Source organism: Terrapene carolina, unplaced genomic scaffold (assembly GCF_002925995.2).
Source record: "Terrapene carolina triunguis isolate 2854851 unplaced genomic scaffold, T_m_triunguis-2.0 Scaffold580, whole genome shotgun sequence".
Taxonomy (NCBI): domain Eukaryota; kingdom Metazoa; phylum Chordata; order Testudines; family Emydidae; genus Terrapene; species Terrapene triunguis.
The window spans coordinates 4,672,323-4,692,072 of NW_020664931.1; the positions used below are offsets into that span (position 1 = coordinate 4,672,323).

The 19,750-nt window shown below is 41.0% G+C and overlaps 1 protein-coding gene across 1 annotated transcript in view; it reads right to left on the reverse strand.

Annotated features, from left to right (window-relative positions):
- SEMA5A (semaphorin 5A) overlaps positions 1–19,750 on the reverse strand; it is a 668,054-nt gene that overhangs the window by 404,194 nt on the left and 244,110 nt on the right. Inside the window, exon 4 of the mRNA XM_026659123.2 lies at positions 11,248–11,293. Coding sequence (XP_026514908.1) covers positions 11,248–11,293 — 46 coding nt within the window. The remainder of the gene's footprint in view (positions 1–11,247; positions 11,294–19,750) is intronic.

The window sequence follows — 19,750 nt, forward strand, 5'->3', positions numbered from 1 at the left end:
CCTCTAGCCTTAGGTTCAAAGTTACAGCAAACAGAGGTAAACACCCTAGTAAAAGGTACATTTACAAGTTGAGAAAACAAAGATAAAACTACCACGCCTTGCCTGGCTGTACTTACAAGTTTGAAATATGAGAGACTTGTTCAGAAAGATTTGGAGAGCATGGATTGATGTCTGGTCCCTCTTAGTCCCAAGAGCGAACTACTACCAAAACAAAGAGCACAAACAAAAGCCTTCCCACCAAGATTTGAAAGTATCTTGTCCCCTTATTGGTCCTTTGGGTCAGGTGTCAGCCAGGTTACCTGAGATTCTTAACCCTTTACAGGTAAAAGGATTTTGGAGTCTCTGGCCAGGAGGGATTTTATAGTATTGTACACAGGAGGGCTGTTACCCTTCCCTTTATAGTTACGACAAGAGTTGTACAAGATTGGAAAATAAAGGCCTTTGTGATCCCTGTGATGATCTTTTTTAAAATGATCAGCAGGATGTACAGAATAGGACCAGTGCCCATAAAAAAAATCGCAGGCAAGCATGTACAATATAGTTCCATGTCAGTATCTCTAAAAGGTTCATTAATAGTCACACCTTTGGGGCATAAGCGCTGAGTGGCACAAGCGCATAAGCTACTGCTGTAGTAGCCACTCCACACTGGCATATTGTGTTAAGGGAGCAGGGGACCTGCTTTCAACCTAGACATTAATATTTTCTGCTCTTTTCTTAATATCTTCCCTGACTAGTACACTTTTTGAATAAAGAGCTCACTTCTCAAAGGATAGCCCAAATGCCAGAACAAGTACCGCCTTGTTCACAAACACTGTGACTCTGTTGCAGACGCAGTGAAAATAAGCTATTTGTTATTTTTTTAAAAAAATAAGTCTTCTGGGTAATTGGAGAAGAGCAGCGCTATTGCCAAGACTTTTTTTTTTTTAATTAATGCCTGCTTATCATTGCTGCTATACCACAGCCACATCAGTATCACACAACCCAGTGAAGATGTAAGTATTAGTGCTACGTTCTTTAAAAAAAAAGAAAAAAAGATACAGGCAGTTTGAAAATTGGCTTCAGACACATTTATTTATATTGTATGCAACAGTATGCAGCTGGATGACCCTCACTTACACAAGTGTAAATCAAACATAAATCCAGTGAAGTCAATTGAGTTACACCTCTGTAAAACCAATCAGGCCCTTTTTGTGTGTATACTGTATTGATTTTACTTTTTTCTAAGTTTGTCACCAAACTAAACCTTGTATGTCCAGGTGACTTTAACATCCACTTTATCTTGGACCTTAAGTACAAGTACTTTACATTAAAAAAAAAGAAGAAGAAGAAAAACTAAGCTTTACTGTAGGTAAAGTGAAAAATTTCAGTACCTATTTTACCTTCTGCATTACCAAAACAAGCATGGAAAATTTATGTAAACCAACAGCAAATACAACCTGACCATGTGAGACAGGAATAAAAAAAGCTAAACTTTTCTTGGATAAATGGATGTGTCCAGACCCATCTGTTTAGAAATGTACTTGTGTTTATATTTCAGTACTGGCACAAATCTATGACAGATCGAGTGAATAAATGACAAATGATGCCCTGCTTTCTTTTTCTTCCTACCTCCCTCACAAAATGCTGACACCAACAGATAAACCAGGGTAGCAGCAGAGAACGAGAAACACTGTACTCTTAAAGAATGACATTCTCTATACGAATTGTTCTATTTGTCAACTATTTCAAGCTATACAGGCACACATGTACTCTACTTGCAAAAATGAAGACTCCGATCCTGAAGACCTTAATTTCAATGGAATTTCTGCCTGGGTTAATACTGTGTAAAAACTTCAGGACTACACCCCAAAAATACTAAAATTCAGTAAACTTCACTATTTAATCTAAACTGTAGGCATTAATTACTATTTTATTATCAATCCATTCAAAAATGAACTTTTCCTATGCTCTAAGAGCTTCTGCCAAGCTTTAAAAATACAGTCAGTCGAAACAAAACCTAGCAGCAGTCCACTACAATAACAGTCAGCCTCAAAAGCAGTTCCCCTCCCACACAACATCCCTTCCCACAGACAACGGCCCAGTCTGGCCTCTGCCTCTCGAAATGCCAGTATCATCAATCCAAGCATTCTAAAATCTTGATTCAGTCCTCCAAAATCACAACATTGTTTTTAACCCAATGAGGTTTTTAAAAAAATGAATACTTTTTATTTGCCTTGCATCTTTTCAGACTTTAGGATACATTGGGGTCATGTTTCCAAACCATCATGAGGGTTAAAACCTTACTTTTTAAAAAATGAACACTGAGCTATTCAGGACACATAACTCTAGGAGGTGTGACCTTAATAAACATATCATGACACTCATGATAAAATAGGGAGAACTGGCAACCTGAATAGACAAGCCTTGTGGTCAGCAAATCTGGACTATTTCAGATTAGGGGGGGGGTGGATTCCAAAACTGAGGGTCGTTCAAGGATAACGCCCTGCCAGAAGGCCAATACCAAATGGATGAGACAGGCAGTTTCTCAGGTAGGTAGATCTCAAGCCATTTAGGGCTTTATAGGTCATATATATTTAAGTACATCTACATGTCACAAACATCGTAAAATTTTGCAAGCCATTTACTGTATTCCACTTTCAACAGATCCAACAGAAATGTTAATAATGGCTACAAATGTTTGTGTTCTCTGTTCAGTCTCACAACTAGATAAAAGAGAACATCTTTATGACTTTTGCAAATGAACACAGAGCAATTTGATGGTAAACACCCACAGATCTGTGAGTCAACAGAGGCACCCATATTCATTTATTTTTAAAATGAACTCTCTTGAAAATATAGTTATATAGTCAAGACATTCCTTACTAACATCCACTCTTGACTTCTAACAGCTATTATTACTTGCACAGTTATGTGCATTTAGAACTTTTCAAAAATATGTGAAAAATACCCAGTAGACTAACTTAGTGCTGTCTAGATGGACAACTATATATACAGTCAGTATATACACACAGTAGATAGATAGATATGATGTCCAGTAGATTTCTTTGCTAAAAGTTTTTACCTTTAAGGACAAAATTCCATAAGGGTTAAAAAAATTGTTTTTAAAGGGGTACAGTATAGTAACCTTTATAATAATGAGGCCTATAAACTTCATGTCCTATTCTGAGGAGTGAAATACCCATCCTACAACTAGTGCTTTGTAAGGCTTTTTTTCCTAATCCATAATCAACATACATTCGTTGTTCCAAGAGTCAGCTTTGAACTTATTTTACTTATATGCTTCCCTGGCAGGAGATTAAAGGGCTTTCAGCCTTTTTAACTCATCTTTATCCCCTTCACAAAGATAACTGCTGAGACATGTCAAATGCTGGTTCACTATAGACATTTTCATAGTAAAGTTGCTAACCCAAACAATAGGACTTTGCTCTAAAGGACAGAGCACAGAACCATGACACTGGATGGCAGTTTCAATGTGCCAGCAATGAGTGATGACAACTTACTAGATAACACCCTATCTTATGTTTAGATACACATCTTGTCTCTTGTAATCTAACTATCACTTTTACAAGATGCTACTCTAATGGAAGTGCTATCTTTTTGATAAATGTTAACCTGCTTTTCATTTCCTCTGTGGAGATTTACATTTCAAATGGAGTTTTTAATAAGGGATAATAAATAGAATGCACCCTGTATAAAGATTTCCTGAGTAAGTCTCTCTAATCAATACAGAATATTTCTTTTTAACCAATAAATGTGAATGTATCCTTTGCAAAGTTATTAGGCAATTGCATGAAACAGGGTGTAGTTATTTTACTGTATTAATGATTTTGAAAATACCGTAATTGTTACTATAAAATGGCACTTTGTAATGATAAAATAGAAATTTAAAGTTTAAAGACAAATTTAAAACCAAGAATTCCAACTATTATCTTGCTGTTGCTAAATGGCTATTATGCATTTTTTTAAACTTAGGCCAGGTCTACACTACAAACTTACATTGGTATAACTACATTGCTCAGGGGTGTGAAAAATCCACAACCCTGAGCAACACAGTTAAACCAACCTAACCCCTGGCATACACAGAGCTATGTCAGTGGGAGGGTTTCTCCTGTTGATGTAGCTACTGCCTCTCACAGAGGTGGATTAACTACCCCAATGGAAGAAGCTTTCCCATCAGCATAGTAGCATCTTCACTGAAGTGCCATTGCAGGTTTTAAGTGTAGACCTGCCTTTAGTCTGAAACTCTGGACATTTGGGATAACAATGTGTGGTCCTACCTAAGGGCCGAGTCCTGCAAAGCAAAGCACATGCATAGTCCCACTGAAGCTTTTGGGAGTACTCAGGCATGTGCACAGTTATTCATATGCATTAGCCTTAAGGATCAAGATCTAAATCTCAGCACTCTCTACTCTTTACCAGATTCTTAGATAAACACTTCCAACTAGTAGGTCAAAATAAATTGACAAGTTAGTTTAGGCTGAAAAACAAACAAAAACTTTGAGCCAATTCTCACAAAATAAACAAAGCTATAACAATCTGTTCAGAAACTGGTGAAACAGGTGGTGAATTGGAACATTCATCTCTGTTCTGATGCCTGTAGTATCTCTTGTGAGTGAGGAAGATTCAGCTATTTTCCTCTTCCCTCAGAAAAGAGACAACATAAAGATAGATCTTGAGCAATTTTCCAAAATAATGGAACAATAGATCTCTGGGTTGGATTGTCTCCATCCCCTTTGTGTTCTTAGTGTGCTACACTGCAGACTTCCTACTGCTAGGTATTACTGTACAAATCCTCTTCCAGGTGTGAAAATGTAGATTATTAGCTGTAAACCAGATGCATATTTTTACAAAGGCTGGATCAAAGTGATCAACTCGGGAAGAAAAATTAGATTGAAGTTTTTATGTTATTATTATGACAACAACAACTGTGTAAAAGCAAAGATGTAAAATTGACAGGTTAGGAGAAAATTTCTTCTGCCATTATGTAAAGTTTCAAAATGTTCAGTCACTTACAGTTTCATTCTTTGATTTTGATTTTTATGGGCTCCCCCTGCCTGCCACCATAAGAGCACTTTAACCTGTACTTATTTGATTATGTTAAAGTTTCTTTCTTCTTTTTTTTTTTTTTTTTTTTTGAAGATTCTAGCTCTCATGATTGTGGAGAGAAGCTTGAAAACATGAACCATAAAAGCCTGAAATTTAAAAAAAAAAAAAAAAAAAACCAAAATATATTATTTTTAAAACAGATAATCTCATGATTTTTTAACTCTTGGGATTTACAAAAATGTGATTTCAAAGTGCAAACATAAAGTAGCCCAGATATGCTTGAAACTGGGTCCAGAATCACTTGAAAAGCTTATGAACATCAGGCACACATGATGTCAGTTTTGTGTTCATAACATAAGTTGGCAAGTTTCATGTTATTCTAAGTTTCAGTGAGAACAGTTTGCATTTCTCTTATTAGTGAAGTTTTCTGATAAGACTTCGAGAGATCCTTCTATCGCTTAACATTTCCAAACCAATACAGTAACTCCTCACTTAATGTTATAGTTATGTTCCTGAAAAATGCGACTTTAAGCAAAACGATGTTAAGCGAATCCAATTTCCCCATAAAAATTAATATAAATGTGGGGGTTAGGTTCCAGGGAAATTTTTTTCACCAGACAAAAACTATATATTATATAGATATACACACAGTATACGTTTTAAACAAACAATTTAATACTGTTCACAGCTATGATGATTGTGAAGCTTGGTTGAGGTGGTGAAGTCAGAGGGTGGAAGAGGGAGGGACATTTCCCAGGGAATGCCTTGCTGCTAAATGATGAACTAGCACTCGGCTGAGTCCTCAAGGGTTAACATATTGTTGTTAATATAGTCTCTCACACAAGGCAGCACGAACACGAGAGAGGGGAGACAGCATAGCAGAGACAGACACATACCTTGTGTGTGGGAGAGAGAGAGAGAGAGAGAGATGCACACTGGCCCTTTAAGTAAGCTGACCCACTCTTAAGTGCATTGTGTTTTTAAGTGGATCAGGAAGTTGAGACAGCAGCTGCTGCCCCAAGCTCTCTCTGTCTCTCTCCTTCCATGTCCCCTCCCTGCTCTATATGGAGAAGGGGTAAGCGGGGTGCAGGAGCAGGGGAGAGGGGGACACCCTGACATTAGCGCCCCTCCCCCCCCCTCCCCCCGCACAGCAAGCAGGAGTCTCTGGGAGCAGCTCCAAGGCAGAGGGCAGGAGCAGCACATGGCAGTCGGGGGAGGGACAGCTGAACTGCCCGGCAATTAATAGCCTGCTGGGCGGCTGCAGCACAGGGAACTTGGGGGAGTGGGGAGGCTGCCGGTCCACCCTGGTTCCAAGCCCCCACCAGCTAGCTGCAATGGGCTGCTCTTCCTGCAAGCAGTGGACAAAGGAGGCGGCTGCCAAACGACATTAGAAGGGAGTATTCCAAAACTTTAAACGAGCATGTTCCCTAATTGATCAGCAATGTAACAACGAAACAAAGTTAACCGGGATGACTTTAAGTGAGGAGTTACTGTATATGGCATCAGTAGATAACATTGTTTTAATACATAAATATTAAGGTGACCAGATCTCCCAGTTCACTGGTATTTTCACAATTTTAAGGGACACTCCTTGTGTTCTGGCTAGTTATATGGAAACCAGGACTTTAGCAACCCCATGGCTGATCTTGAACTGCTGCTACAGGGAATGTCTCAATGAACAGGAGCATATACGGGCCTTTAAGAGCAGATCTTTGGGATAGAGATTGTCCTGATGTTTTTTTTACATCAGTAATGAGCCAGGAAGGACCAGGTGAGGGGATATTAACAGAGAGAAAGAAGAGAACAAAAAGGGAAAGAAAATAAGAGAACTAATATGGAGTAAATGCAAGCTATTGTGGTGGATTTTAAGAGTAAAAGAAAAAAGCTGGAAATGGAAAAGGTATGCTGAGAGAGAGGAAGAAGTGAAGGAGGTGATGATGGGAGAAAATGGCCACGTGTTCTGTTTCTTTGTTTGGAAATATGGTCAGTCTAAAAAGACATGGAAGGGGAGTGGAGGAAGCAGTGTCAAAGGCTGCAGAAATGTTGACTTAGAAAGCACTAGGAAAAGTTTTGGACTTTGGATAAAAGACCACACCAACACAGAATTTCAAAGGACTGTGGGACTGAAGGGCTTCTGCTCAGCCCTGTAAATCAGGAACGTCATATAACATAAACACGGATTTCTGTGCTGGACTTCTTTGTTCTGTTTTCCCCCCAACAGTAGTTTAAAAAAATATTCAGTGGAAATTGAGATACTCCTATAATCTATAGATCTCGGACACATTAGAGACAGCTATATCTTGTTTGGAGCCATTATCTCTGTCAGTGGCAAATTGTGAACTTTAATCTACACACTAACAAAACAAATAAGAGTCTTCGAGGCGAGATCAACACAGGTGATGTTCTGGTAGGCGTCTGCTATAGTCCACCAGACCAGGAGGAGGAGGTAGACGAGGCTTTCTTCAGACAACTAACAGAAGTTTCCAGATCACAGGCCCTGATTCTCATGGGGGACTTCAATCATCCTAACATCTGCTGGGAGAGCAATACAGCAGTGCATAGACAATCCAGGAAATTTTTAAACAGTGTTGGGGAAAACTTCTTCGTGCAAGTGCTGGAGGAACGAACTAGGGACCGTGCTCCTCTTGACCTGCTGCTCACAAACAGGGAAGAATTGGTTGGGGAAGTAGAAGTGGGTGGCAACCTGGGCAACAGTAATCAGAAGGTGGTCCAATTCAGGATCCTGACAAAAGGAAGAAAGGAGAGCAGCAGAATATGGACCCTGGACTTCAGAAAAGCAGACTTTGACTCTCTCAGGGAACTGATGGGCAGGATCCCCTGGGAGGCTAATATGAGGGGAAAAGGAGTCCAAGAGAGCTGGCTGTATTTTAAAGAAGCCTTATTGAAGGTGCAGGAACAAAACATCCCAATGTGTAGAAAGAATAGCAAATATGGCAGGCAGCCAGCTTGGCTTAACAGAGAAATCTTCGGGGAGCTTAAACACAAAAAAGAAGCTTACAAGAAGTGGAAACTCGGATACATGACTAGGGAGGAGTATAAAAATATTTCTTGAGCATGCAGGGGTGTAATCAGGAAGGCCAAAGCACATTTGGAGTTGCGTCTAGCAAGGGATGTGAAGGGTAACAAGAAGGGTTTCTACAAGTATGTTAGCAACAAGAAGAAGGTCATAGAAAGTGTGGGACCTTTACTGAATGCGGGAGGCAACCTAGTGACAGATGATGTGGAAAAAGCTGAAGTCCTCAATGCTTTTTTTGCCTCAATCTTCACAGACAAGGTAAGCTCCCAGACTGCTGCACTGGGCAGCACAGTATGGGGAGGAGGTGAGCAGCCCTCAATGGTGAAAGAACAGGTTAAGCACTATTTAGAAAAGTCCATGTGGCCGGACACAATGCATCCGAGGGTTCTGAGGGTATTGGCTGATGTGATTGCAGAGCCATTGGCCATTGTCTTTGAAAACTCGTGGCGATTGGGAGAGGTCCCAGATGATTGAAAAAGGCAAATATAGTGCCCATCTTTAAAAAAGGGAAGGAGGAGAATCTGAGGAACTACAGATCGGTCAGCCTCACCTCAGTCCCCGGCAAAATCATGGAGCAGATCCTCAAGGAATCCATTTTGAAGCACTTGGAGGAGAGGAGGGTGATCAGGAAAAGTCAACATGGATTCACCAAGGGCAAGTCATGCCTGACCAACTTGATTGCCTTCTATGATGAGGTAACTGGCTCTGTGGATACGGGGAAAGCGGTGGACGTGATATACCTTGAATTTAGCAAAGCTTTTGATATGGTGTCCCACAGTATTCTTGCCAGCAAATTAAAAAGTATGGATTAGATTAATGGACTATAAAGTGGATAGAAAGCTGGCTAGATCGTCGGTCTCAACGAGTAGTCATCAACGACTCAATGTCTAGTTGGCAGCCGGTATCAAGCGGAGTGCCCCAAGGGTTGGTCCTGCCTGGGGCCAGTTTTGTTCAACATCTTCAATAATGATCTCGATGATGGGATGATTTGCACCCTCAGTAAATTCGCAGAGGACCCTAAGCTAGGGTGAGAGGTACATACGCTGGAGGGTAGGGATAGGGTCCAGAGTGACCTACACAAATTGGAGGATTGGGCCAAAAGAAATCAGATGAGGTTCAACAAGGACAAGTGCAGAGTCCTGGGGGACCTTCTGCAGCAGTTCTGGAGAAAAGGACCTGGGGAGTACAGTGGACGAGAAGCTGGATATGAGTCAACAGTGTGCCCTTGTTGCCAAGAAGGCTAATGGCATATTGGGCTGCATTATTAGGACCACTGCCAGCAGATCGAGGGAAGTGATTATTCCCTTCTATTCAGCATTGGTGAGCCCCCCCACCCCCCCGCCCCCATACACACACACACACTACAGAAAAGATGTGGACAAATTGGAGAGAATCCAGCGGAGGGCAACGAAAAATGATTAGAGGGCTGGGGCACATGATTTATGAGGAGAAGCTGAGGGAACTGGGATTATTTAGTCTGCAGAAGAGAAGAGTGAGGGGGGATTTGATAGCAGCCTTCAACTACCTGAAGGAGGGTTCCAAAGAGGATGGAGCTAGGCTGTTCTCAGTGGTGGCAGATGACAGAACAAGGAGCAATGGTCTCAAGTTGCAGTGGAGAAGGTCTAGGTTGGATATTAGGAAAAAAGTTTTCACTAGGAGGGTGGTGAAGCACTAGAATGGGTTACCTAGGGAGGTGGTGGAATCTCCTTCCTTAGAGGTTTTTAAGGCCCGGCTTGACAAAGCCCTGGCTGGGATGATTTAGTTGGGGTTGGTCCTGCTTTGAGCAGAGGTTTGGATTAGCAGTCCTGAGGTCTCTTCCAACTCTAATCTTCTAGGATTCTATGATTCTATGAAATGCTAATGGCTGCTTCAGATCCATTTTAGTGCCTTGGGTCCAGAAGAATCTCCATATTGAAAAACTGAACAATATTTAAGGAAGTGAAATGTAAATTGAAAATCCTTAGGTGAAAGTAGTTAACCTGGATTCAGAGTAGATAATATTAAAACTCTGATAATGCAATTGATGTCCGACCTTAAGAACAAGCAACACTACTTTGTGGGATGCTGTAATTGTGGCAGCTCACTAGATCGCTTAATCTTTTGCCTCTACTACTGTGGGACCATAGGGCAAGGCATTTCTTGGCCTAATTTGTACACGTATAAAACCTTGGGGCTCCACAAATCACAAGGCCAGACTAGCTCCAATTAATTGACATTTTTTCATATTTAAAAATACAAGATTGTATTATGGAATAATAGCCAGGGATTTCAACTTAAAACTAGTTTATATTACAGTAAAAAACAAAAACAACAAAGGTGTCAAAAACTACAAACTCCTATTTTGTATTACCATACCGTAACACACAGCCAATTTAAATCAAATTCAGTAAAACAATGTTTAGAGCCAAGAACTCAAAAAGGATGAGAAATTCTTTTGCTTTTGGCAGTGTGCACATGGCAAGAATACTACAGTATTGCTGTAAAAAGAAAAGGGATTCAGAGACCAGTGTGAATATAAGGCTGAGATACATGACAAATTCTGAATGTTGAAGCTTCTTAAGTCCTTACAAAGTTCAGGGGAAAATTAATTAATCTGAGTTTTTTTCTAATCTTTTCTTGAAGACTGAAGACTTGGATTTCAAGCTCTAATAATTTTAAAAGGCAATTAGCTGTATTAAATAAGGCAAGCAGATTAGTTTGTATTTGTTTATCACAACCCTTGTTTTTCCCTTGCTGTTTGCAGTTCCTTAGCAAATGTGGGTACACTCCTTCATTTACAATTATAAAGAAAGGATAATGGATTCTTAAGAGAGTTTCACAACAAAACCATAGCAGGGTGCTCAATTGCAAGTCAAACCACTTCTGCAGTACAACAACCATTTCTCTCCCCATCCTCCATTTTGTAAGTATTAACTCTCACAAAAAATCACAGTAGATAGTGAGATAACAGCAGGACTGTATGGCCCAGGACAAAGGCTAATCTGGAATTAAAATGAGTAATGTGATTTACATAATGAGGGGCAACAAAGATGACAAAAATAGCCATTCAGTCTGCTGTAGCTATGAAGCATCTGAATATCCTGATTAACAGCTTTGAAACATCTATTTCATCACATCAAAACCAGGAACTAATTGAGACAAACAGAAAAATATATTGCACATACCTGGATTAGAGATAGATCTTCAAGATGTAACCTGAAGAGGTAGTTTCTAGGGTGAAGAAAAAAAGAAAGAAAATTCTTACTAGTCCTTTAAATAGCAGTAAAGCAATAACTTACTACAAGTTATGTGGTTAGAACAGGGCCTGGAATTCAGGGTTCTTGGTTTCTATTCTGAGCTCTGTCACTGACTCAAAGAGAGTCCTTAGGCTAAATATTAAGGGACATTTCAAAACTTACTTCTAATTTTGGGCCCCTATAGACTGTTTTTCAAAACTGCTCAGTATTCACAAATCCAGGTGAATTGAAGTTTTATGACAAACAGACATCACATTTTTGAAGTCAGTGGAGTTGTGACCACCTACATAGGACTGAAATTTTCACTTCAAAAAATATTTCCACTCTATGCTTTTAACCTACAGCAACGCATACAATGAAAACAGTATAAACTCAGTCAACTTCTTATGAAATTAAACAAGAGCAAATATGTGTGCATCAGGGCTACTGTTTTATTTTATTTGCTGAGTTGCTAAAGCACTTCCCATTTATCTATTGTTTAGTAAAAGCTAAGGGCTTTACCTTGCCATGTGTTACTACCTAAAACTACTACTGAATGTGATGGGAATTGGGAATGGAACAAGATAAAGACATGGCTGTAAGTCACTGTGTATGAAATCACTGGAAAATATGAGATAGAGTTCTAAAGCAGATGAATTTGTATGACTCAATACAGTGTTTGAAAATTTCCAGCATGTGCTTGTACAGAGACTATGTTTTCTAGCATAAATGAGATACAGGCAGTCCTCGGACTTATGGCACAGTTGGTTCATGGAAATTGCATAATAAGTCAAAACGTCGTAACTCGGAACCACAATCCACTCCATTGCGGGACCGAGCATCGTAAAGTCTAAACCAATTGTAAGTCGAATCAGGGTGTAAATTCAGAAACGTTGTAAGTGCTGTTTATCGTAAGTCGAACATCATAAAATCAAGGACTGTCTGTATATCTATGCTGCCATCACTCCCCAGAACTATACTTGTTTAGTTAATATTGTTGTACCTTCACAAGTCAGTTCTATTACCCACACCCTAATATCTTAATTCTAGAACTCCTACTTAGAAGGATGCAGAATTTAATAATTCCCCAACCCTGAATGAACCAAATAATGCTACACCCTACATGTATGTCTAGATCAGTAGTTCCCATCCCTTTGGGTGTGTATTCCCCTATTTGTGACAGGTTTGCATCAGGACTCTGCCATTTCCCATTACTGCATTTCCCTGGTTGTTGTTGTTGTTTGCTGAATCTCTCTCCATCTCACTCCTTTTTCATCTATTTTTGTTTTACATTTTCACCCATTATCTTCCACTTCTTTCCTCTCTTTCTCTACCTTTATGTGAAGTCCCTAGTTCTCAATCTCTCTGTTTTCTCCCCCTTCTCCCTCTCTCTGCCATTCCCATCATCTTCACTTTCCCTCTCTCTCTTCTAGATCCCTCCCTATTTTCTTCTCTTTCTTCCATTTCCCCCCTCTCTTTCAATATAGCTCCCCTGTTTTGGTCTACTTTTTCTCTATTCCCTAGTGCAAAAGTTGGTACCAGGTGAAAAGTTTCTCCATGGACTATTCTCCTAACAGAAACAAGTCTGCAGGCCCTTAGTTAAGGCTCTTTTCATGGCTGTTAAATGGCTAAAAGGCCAGATTTTCAAAAATGTATTTAGACACCTAAAGATATAGATAGACACTAGTGGGATTTTAAAAAGTGCCTAAGCAGGTTAGGTGCCTAACTCCTATTGAAATCAATAGGAATTAGGTGCATAACCTACTTAGGTACTTTTGAAAATTGTTATCATCTTCAGCTATCCCTCAATATGAGGATGATGTCTGACAGGAGAAATGTCACTGATGAGACTAAAAATGGCTGAGGAATTCAACCCGGGCTCTACAGGATTTTCCACATATATGAGAGGTGGTTGTTTGGAGACAGCATAACTGCTGGCTGGGATGCTGTACACTTTCCTTTCCTCCTCTGCCATTTCTCAGCTTCTTGAGCAAGGACATTATCTTCAAAACGGGCTGAAGCTTGATGTATGATGCAATGCCATTGCAGTCTATTGCCAGCCAGCTCTTCCCAGTTCATGACCTCCCTTCTTAAGATACTTTCATGGTGTCCTTGTAGCATTTCCTCTGTCCCCCACAAATCCTCTTACCATGACTAAGTTGAGAAAAGAGGACTTGCTTCAGAGTATCGAGTATCAGCCATCCGAACACAATGACCAGCCCTGCAAAGTTGATGTTTTATAATCTTCGCCTCAACACTGGTGATATTAGCTGAAGAGAGAATGCTGGCATTGGTGCGACAGTCTTCCCATCTAATATGGAAAATCTTCCTGCAGCAGCATTGTTGGTACCATTCCAGATGTGTAAGATGGCTTCAGTATGTCACCCATGTCTCGCACCCATAAAGAAGAGTGCATTATAGACCAGAATCTTAGTTTACATCCACAGATCTCTGTCAATGAAGACATGATGAAGCAACTTTCTGAAGGATGAGTTGGCACAATGGATCCTATGTTTGATCTCAACATCTAGATTGGCTGTCTGGGAGAGGTGGCTACCAAAGTTTTCCAGGAATTCACCACTGATGACAATTTGTGAGAGACGGAAACTTGTGCTGGGGCAGGCTGGTGGAGCACCTTAGTCTTGCCAATGTTGAGGGAAAGCGCCAGGCTATGATAGGCACCTGAGAAAAGTCTAGGGTGGATTGCAAGTCAGCCTTGGTGTGCATGAGGATAGCACAGTCATCAGCATACTGAAGGTCGGTAATAACAGTCCTGGTGACCTTAATTTTAGAATGAAGATGCCAAAGGTTGAAGAGCTGGCCATCCATGTGATACTCAATCCCTATTCCAGAAGAAAGGAAGTCACGAATAAGAAACAAGATCATGGCAAGACAGATGGAAAAAAGGGTTGGGGCAATAACACAGCCCTGCTTAACACCAATACAGATGGTGAACTGGATGGTGGCAGTCATCCCATTATGAAGTAGCCTGAGAATGCAAATGAACTTCAATGAACAACTGAGCCTAGATAACAACTTCATGACTGATGGAATCCAAGGCCTTAGTTAGGTCAATAAATGCCATAAACAATGGCTGGTGTTGTGATAAACACCAGCCATTGTTTATCCATTTCTCTTGGATCTGTTGGGAAACAAAAATCATGTCAGTGGATGTCTCAAGATGGTCTGAAACCACATTGGGATTCTGGAAGGACGTCTTCTGCAAGAGGGAGGAGACAGTTCAAAAGAATGCAAGCGAGTATCTTCCCAGCACAATGCCTCAGTAATTCCCGAACATTGACTTGTCCACTTTCTTTAAAATTATCACATTATCATTCTTTAGGTCAGGTGGTCATCTCCTTGAACCATTACCTTGTTGTGGTGGAGAGGCTTGTGTGTCCCAATGACCCTCAGAACTACGTTGTCCGGAGTCTTATACTCCTGGGAGGGCCACTCTTGGCAAACAGTTCTGAAGGAAGGTTCCAAATAAAGTGTGGTCCAAACTTCAAGACCCCAACTGGTTGTCTTGGACATCCCTGCCACCAAGTCCAGGGCTCCTCCCTGTCAAGTTTTGAGAGGCCGCCGCCGGCGCACCGCCTCCCCCATGTTAAAAGATTTCACACATAGGCCTCTGCCAATGGTGTTAACATCTCCCACTAACAAAGTCCTGCGGTGATGGATGAGTGGTGTGGGGGACAGGAGCAGTGATATCTGGGAGTCCCTAGTCACAAATCTGTATGCAGGCAGCAGCCATGTGTTGGTCGTCTTGCGTTTGGAATTTTGAGATAGAAGCGCAGCTGCGGCTGTGACTGAGCAGTCCTTTTCAGGATTACCTCTGCTCACCCTGAATGGGGGAGGGGCTAGAAAAGATGCCCTAAACATAGACTCTCTCTCACACACCCCGGCTGGATGGTCATGTCCAGGGGGATCATTCTACCTAAAAGCAGAACATACAAAGCAAAGAAATGAAGTTTGCCAATTGGAATGTTTGCACTCTCATGGGTTCCCCAAGCAATAACTGTCCTGAAAGAAGAACTGCCATAACAGCTAGAGAATTTGCAAGATATTATATTAATATTGCTGCCCTAAATGAGACCAGTCAGGCAACTGAAAGAAGATGGAGATGGCTATACCTTCTTTTGGAAAGGAAAGTCTTCTGAAGAGAAGCGTATTTATGGTGTTAGTTTTGTCATCAAGCATAAGATTGCTAGCCAGCTTTTAGAACTCCCTATGGGTATTACCGAATGTCTCATGACTTTTTGTCTTAAGTTTGGTAACAACGAGTATGCCACGGTCATCAGCGTGTATGCTCCCACACTTGATGATGATGGAAGACAAAAAGGAGACGTTTTACTGTGCTCCTGATGCAGTCCTGATTACCACAGAAAAGAAAGGCAAGGTTATCCCCATGGGTGACTTCAATGCAAGAGTTGGGTGACACACCGAACTCTGAAGGGGCACCACTGGAAAAGAAGGGGTGGGAAATGTCAACTCTAATGGCATTCTCCTCCTCAGCAAAAGTGTGGAGCATGATTTGCTTATCACAAATGCCATAGTTAGAAAGAGGGAGAAATATAAGACCACTTGGAACCACCCACGTTCTGGACACAGGTATCTTGACTATGTCATCGTCAGAGCCTGTGATTATACTGATGTCCATATTATACAAGTTACGAGAGATACAGATGACTGCTGAACAGATCATCTTCTGGTCAGATCAATCATGAACATGCGGCTTGCACCACAACACCGTAAACAATCAAAAGGAATGTGGAAGAGATTTAACATCAGGGCACTTCAAAAATCACACTAGTCATGAGACCCTTCAGCAACGCATTATCGAGAGGCTCTCTGCCCTACCTCACAACAACAATGATATCCAAACACGCTGGGAGGAGTTCAAGATCATTATTCACAAGGCATATGCTGAAATCGATTGGCTATTCCACTAACTACCATCAGGATCGGTTTGATGAGAACAACAAGGAAATCCTAGAACTTGTTTATCAGAAGAGAAGCGCATTTAGCGCTTGGCAAAATAAAGCCTCTAATCAGCAAAAACGAGAGACTTATCATCATCGGCTAAAAGCTGTAGTTCAAAAGAGGCTGTGTGACATCAAGAATCAGTGGTGGCAAGCAAAGGCCATGGAAACCCAGAGCTTCGCTGATCAACATAACATGTGAAGCTTTTTTCAAGTAACGAAAGCCACCTATGAGCCAAGCTCATGCGGCACAACCCCTCTGCGATCTCAGGACAGCTCCCCCCTTCTTAAGGACAATGTAGTCCTCAAGCAATGTCGGAAGGAGCACTTTGAGACTCTATTAAACTGTAAATCTGAAGTCTGTTTTCTAATCCTTTAATCATTCTCATGCATCTTCTCTGAACACTCTCCAATTTATGAACATCCTTCTTGAATTGTGAGCTTCAGAACTGGACACAGTATTCCAGCAGTGGTTGCACCAGTGCCAAACACAAGAAGCATGTTATCCTTATTGTTTTATATGTAGTCATTTCTGCTTCCATTATCCTTACTCGTTATCTCGTATATCTTTATTTTGATAATAAGCTTATGATTGTTTTAACTATAACTATATCTTAGTGCTGTAATGTTATAAAGGACCTGACCCTGAGTTGTATCAGTCAAAATGTGTATATACTGTTCCCTTGGGGACAGCAAATCTGGTAATTCTGTGAATGTCCAGTGACAAGGGGCTACATACTACAGGGGGACACTTTAACCATTGGAACAGCTTACCAAGGGTTGTGGTGGATTTTCCATCACTGACCATTTTTAAATCAAGATTGGATATTTTTTTCTAAAAGATCTGCTCTAGGAATTATTGTGGGGAATAATAATTCTGTGTTAGACACGAGGTCAGACTATACGATCAAAATGGTCCTTTCTGGCCCTGGAATCTATGAATGTAAGTACCTAGATAAATAGGCAGCAGAAGTTTGAAGTGTGTTTAGTTGATGAGAAATGATTTAGGATGATGTTTACATATATGTTTATACATATATAAAATAATGAGGCAGGGGTCCTATGAAAAAATAGTGTATGTGACCATGTAATCACTATCCTGATGCATGTGCACAAATCCTCCAAACTAAGGTTGCACAGGCAATTTTTGTATGTAATTTCCAAAGTATTTTCTAAAAAAAAATATATATATCAACATGGAAAAAAACGAACAAGAAATTCCCCCATGTGGAATTAGATTGACCCCCCTCCCCCATGGGTCATCACCTGGGTTGGGACCTTTAAATTCATAGCATAGAACACTTGAACTAATAAAATGACTTGTAGCAGTAGAAGGCTGTTATCCTTCATGTGGACCTTCCAATAGAGAAGGAGGAGGATACACACTTTGCCAGTGGATTTCATAGCTATTTGGTAACAGGAGAAGAATGTTCAGATTCAGTACTCCTGAGTTCAAGTCCAGGTTTTGATGATCATAAACCCTTCTACCACTATGCCCCCAGCCGGTCTGTCCCTTTCTGCTTCTATCTAGCTCTCCCATCTTCCAGCTCTTGCTCCCCTCCCCCGATCGGTTGAATTGATATTGGATTGGAGGGAGGTCTCAAGTGTGGATCCATGGGGATCTGTTCTGGATCCAATGTTGTTTAACATCCTTATTAATGACCTGGATGTGGGTATAAAGAGCATGCTGATCAAGTTTGCAGATGACACAAAGCTAGGTGGGAACCAACAATTTAGAAGATAGAGCTAAAATTCAGAGGGATCTTGATAAGTTAGAGAACTGAGCTATAGACAACAAAATGAAATTCAACAAAGACAAATTTAAGGTGCTATACTTAGGGAAGAAAAACCAAATGCACAAATACAGAATGAGGAAAAACTGGCTTGGCAGCAGCACTGCTGAGAAGCATCTAGGATCACAGCCTCAACATGAGTCAGCAATGTGATGCAGTTGCAAAAAAAGCAAATGCAATTTTAGGTTGCATTAACAGAGGCATAGAAGGCAAGTCACAGGAGGTGATAGTACTGCTCTTCTCAGTGCTGGTTAGGCCTGAGCTGGAGTACTGTATCCAATTTTGGTCATCAATGTATAGAAAGGAGGTAGAGAAACTGGAAAAGATCCAGAGGTGAGCAACAAAGATGATCAAAGGGTTGGAATGCAAGTGATCTGAGCAAAGACTGAAGGAACTAGGTATGTTTACTTTGGAAAAGAGGAGATTAAGGGAGGATATGATGGCGGTCTTCAGATACTTGAAAGGCTATTATTTAAAAAAAAAAAAAAAAAGATAGAAAAAAGTTGTCCTTCCCTCTGCAGCAAAAGAGAACAAGAGGCAATGGGTTCAAACTAGCAGATTTAGATCAAATCTCAGGAAAAAATTTCTAACTGTAAGAACAGCAGGACAATGGAACACACTGCCTAAGGAAGTCGTGGAAGCTCCTTCCATGGAGGTTTTCAAAAGGAGGCTGGATAGCCACGTGTCTTGGATGGTTTAGATACAACAAATCTTGCATCTTGGCAGTGGATAGACTAGATGACCCTTGCAGTTCCTTCTAACCCTATGATTCTACCCCTTTCATTCTGCTTCTATCCACCTGTCCCACCCCTTAGCTCTTGTTCCTCTCCCCCAACTCCTGTCATCCACACCCTCTGCTCTGATCCACCTCCTACCCTGGTTCTCGCCATCATCCGGCTTTGCTTCCTCAGCCCCAAATCTGGTTCCTGGTCTGCTCCCCTAACTGCTTCCCTACCTCTACCTCGCTTCTGCTCTAAGTTCTTGGGCCTCGTACCCCAGTGTTCAGGAAAGTCCTGCTCAGCACCTGCAGTCTTTGGCTGGCGCATGCCCAGTATAGAAGGACTCTTGGAGATTTTAGCTTCCAAACTTCAAACAAGTCTCTACTGAGTACATTCAAAATGAGATTTTTCAGACGCTTGGCCAAGTATGAATCATAGAATCATAGAATATCAGGGTTGGAAGGGACCTCAGGAGGTCATCTAGTCCAACCCGCTGCTCAAAGCAGGACCAATTCCCAACTAAATCATCCCACCCAGGGCTTTGTCAAGCCGGGCCTTAAAAACCTCCAAGGAAGGAGACTCCACCACCTTGGGCAGTTTTCAGTTCTCAGAAACTAGGTGAAATTTAAAAAAAAAAAAGACAAAAAAAGACAAAAAAAAATCAGCCTGGCACAGACACGTGGCATTACGGTGACCAGATAGCAAGTGTGAAAAATCGGGATGGGGGAGGAGGATAATAGGTGCCTATATAAGAAAAAGCCCCAAAGATTGGGACTGTCCCTATAAAATCGGGACATCTGGTCACCCTATCTGGCATGGAAAAAATTCTCAGCTTAAAAGTCTGGCAAATGAAAACTGGCAACCGTAACTGTAGGTGATGCTACAATCTAGGTGGTGCTAAAAACTCTGCCCATAACACTGGTCTACAATTTTTGAGAAGTCGTCTGCTTCAGAGATA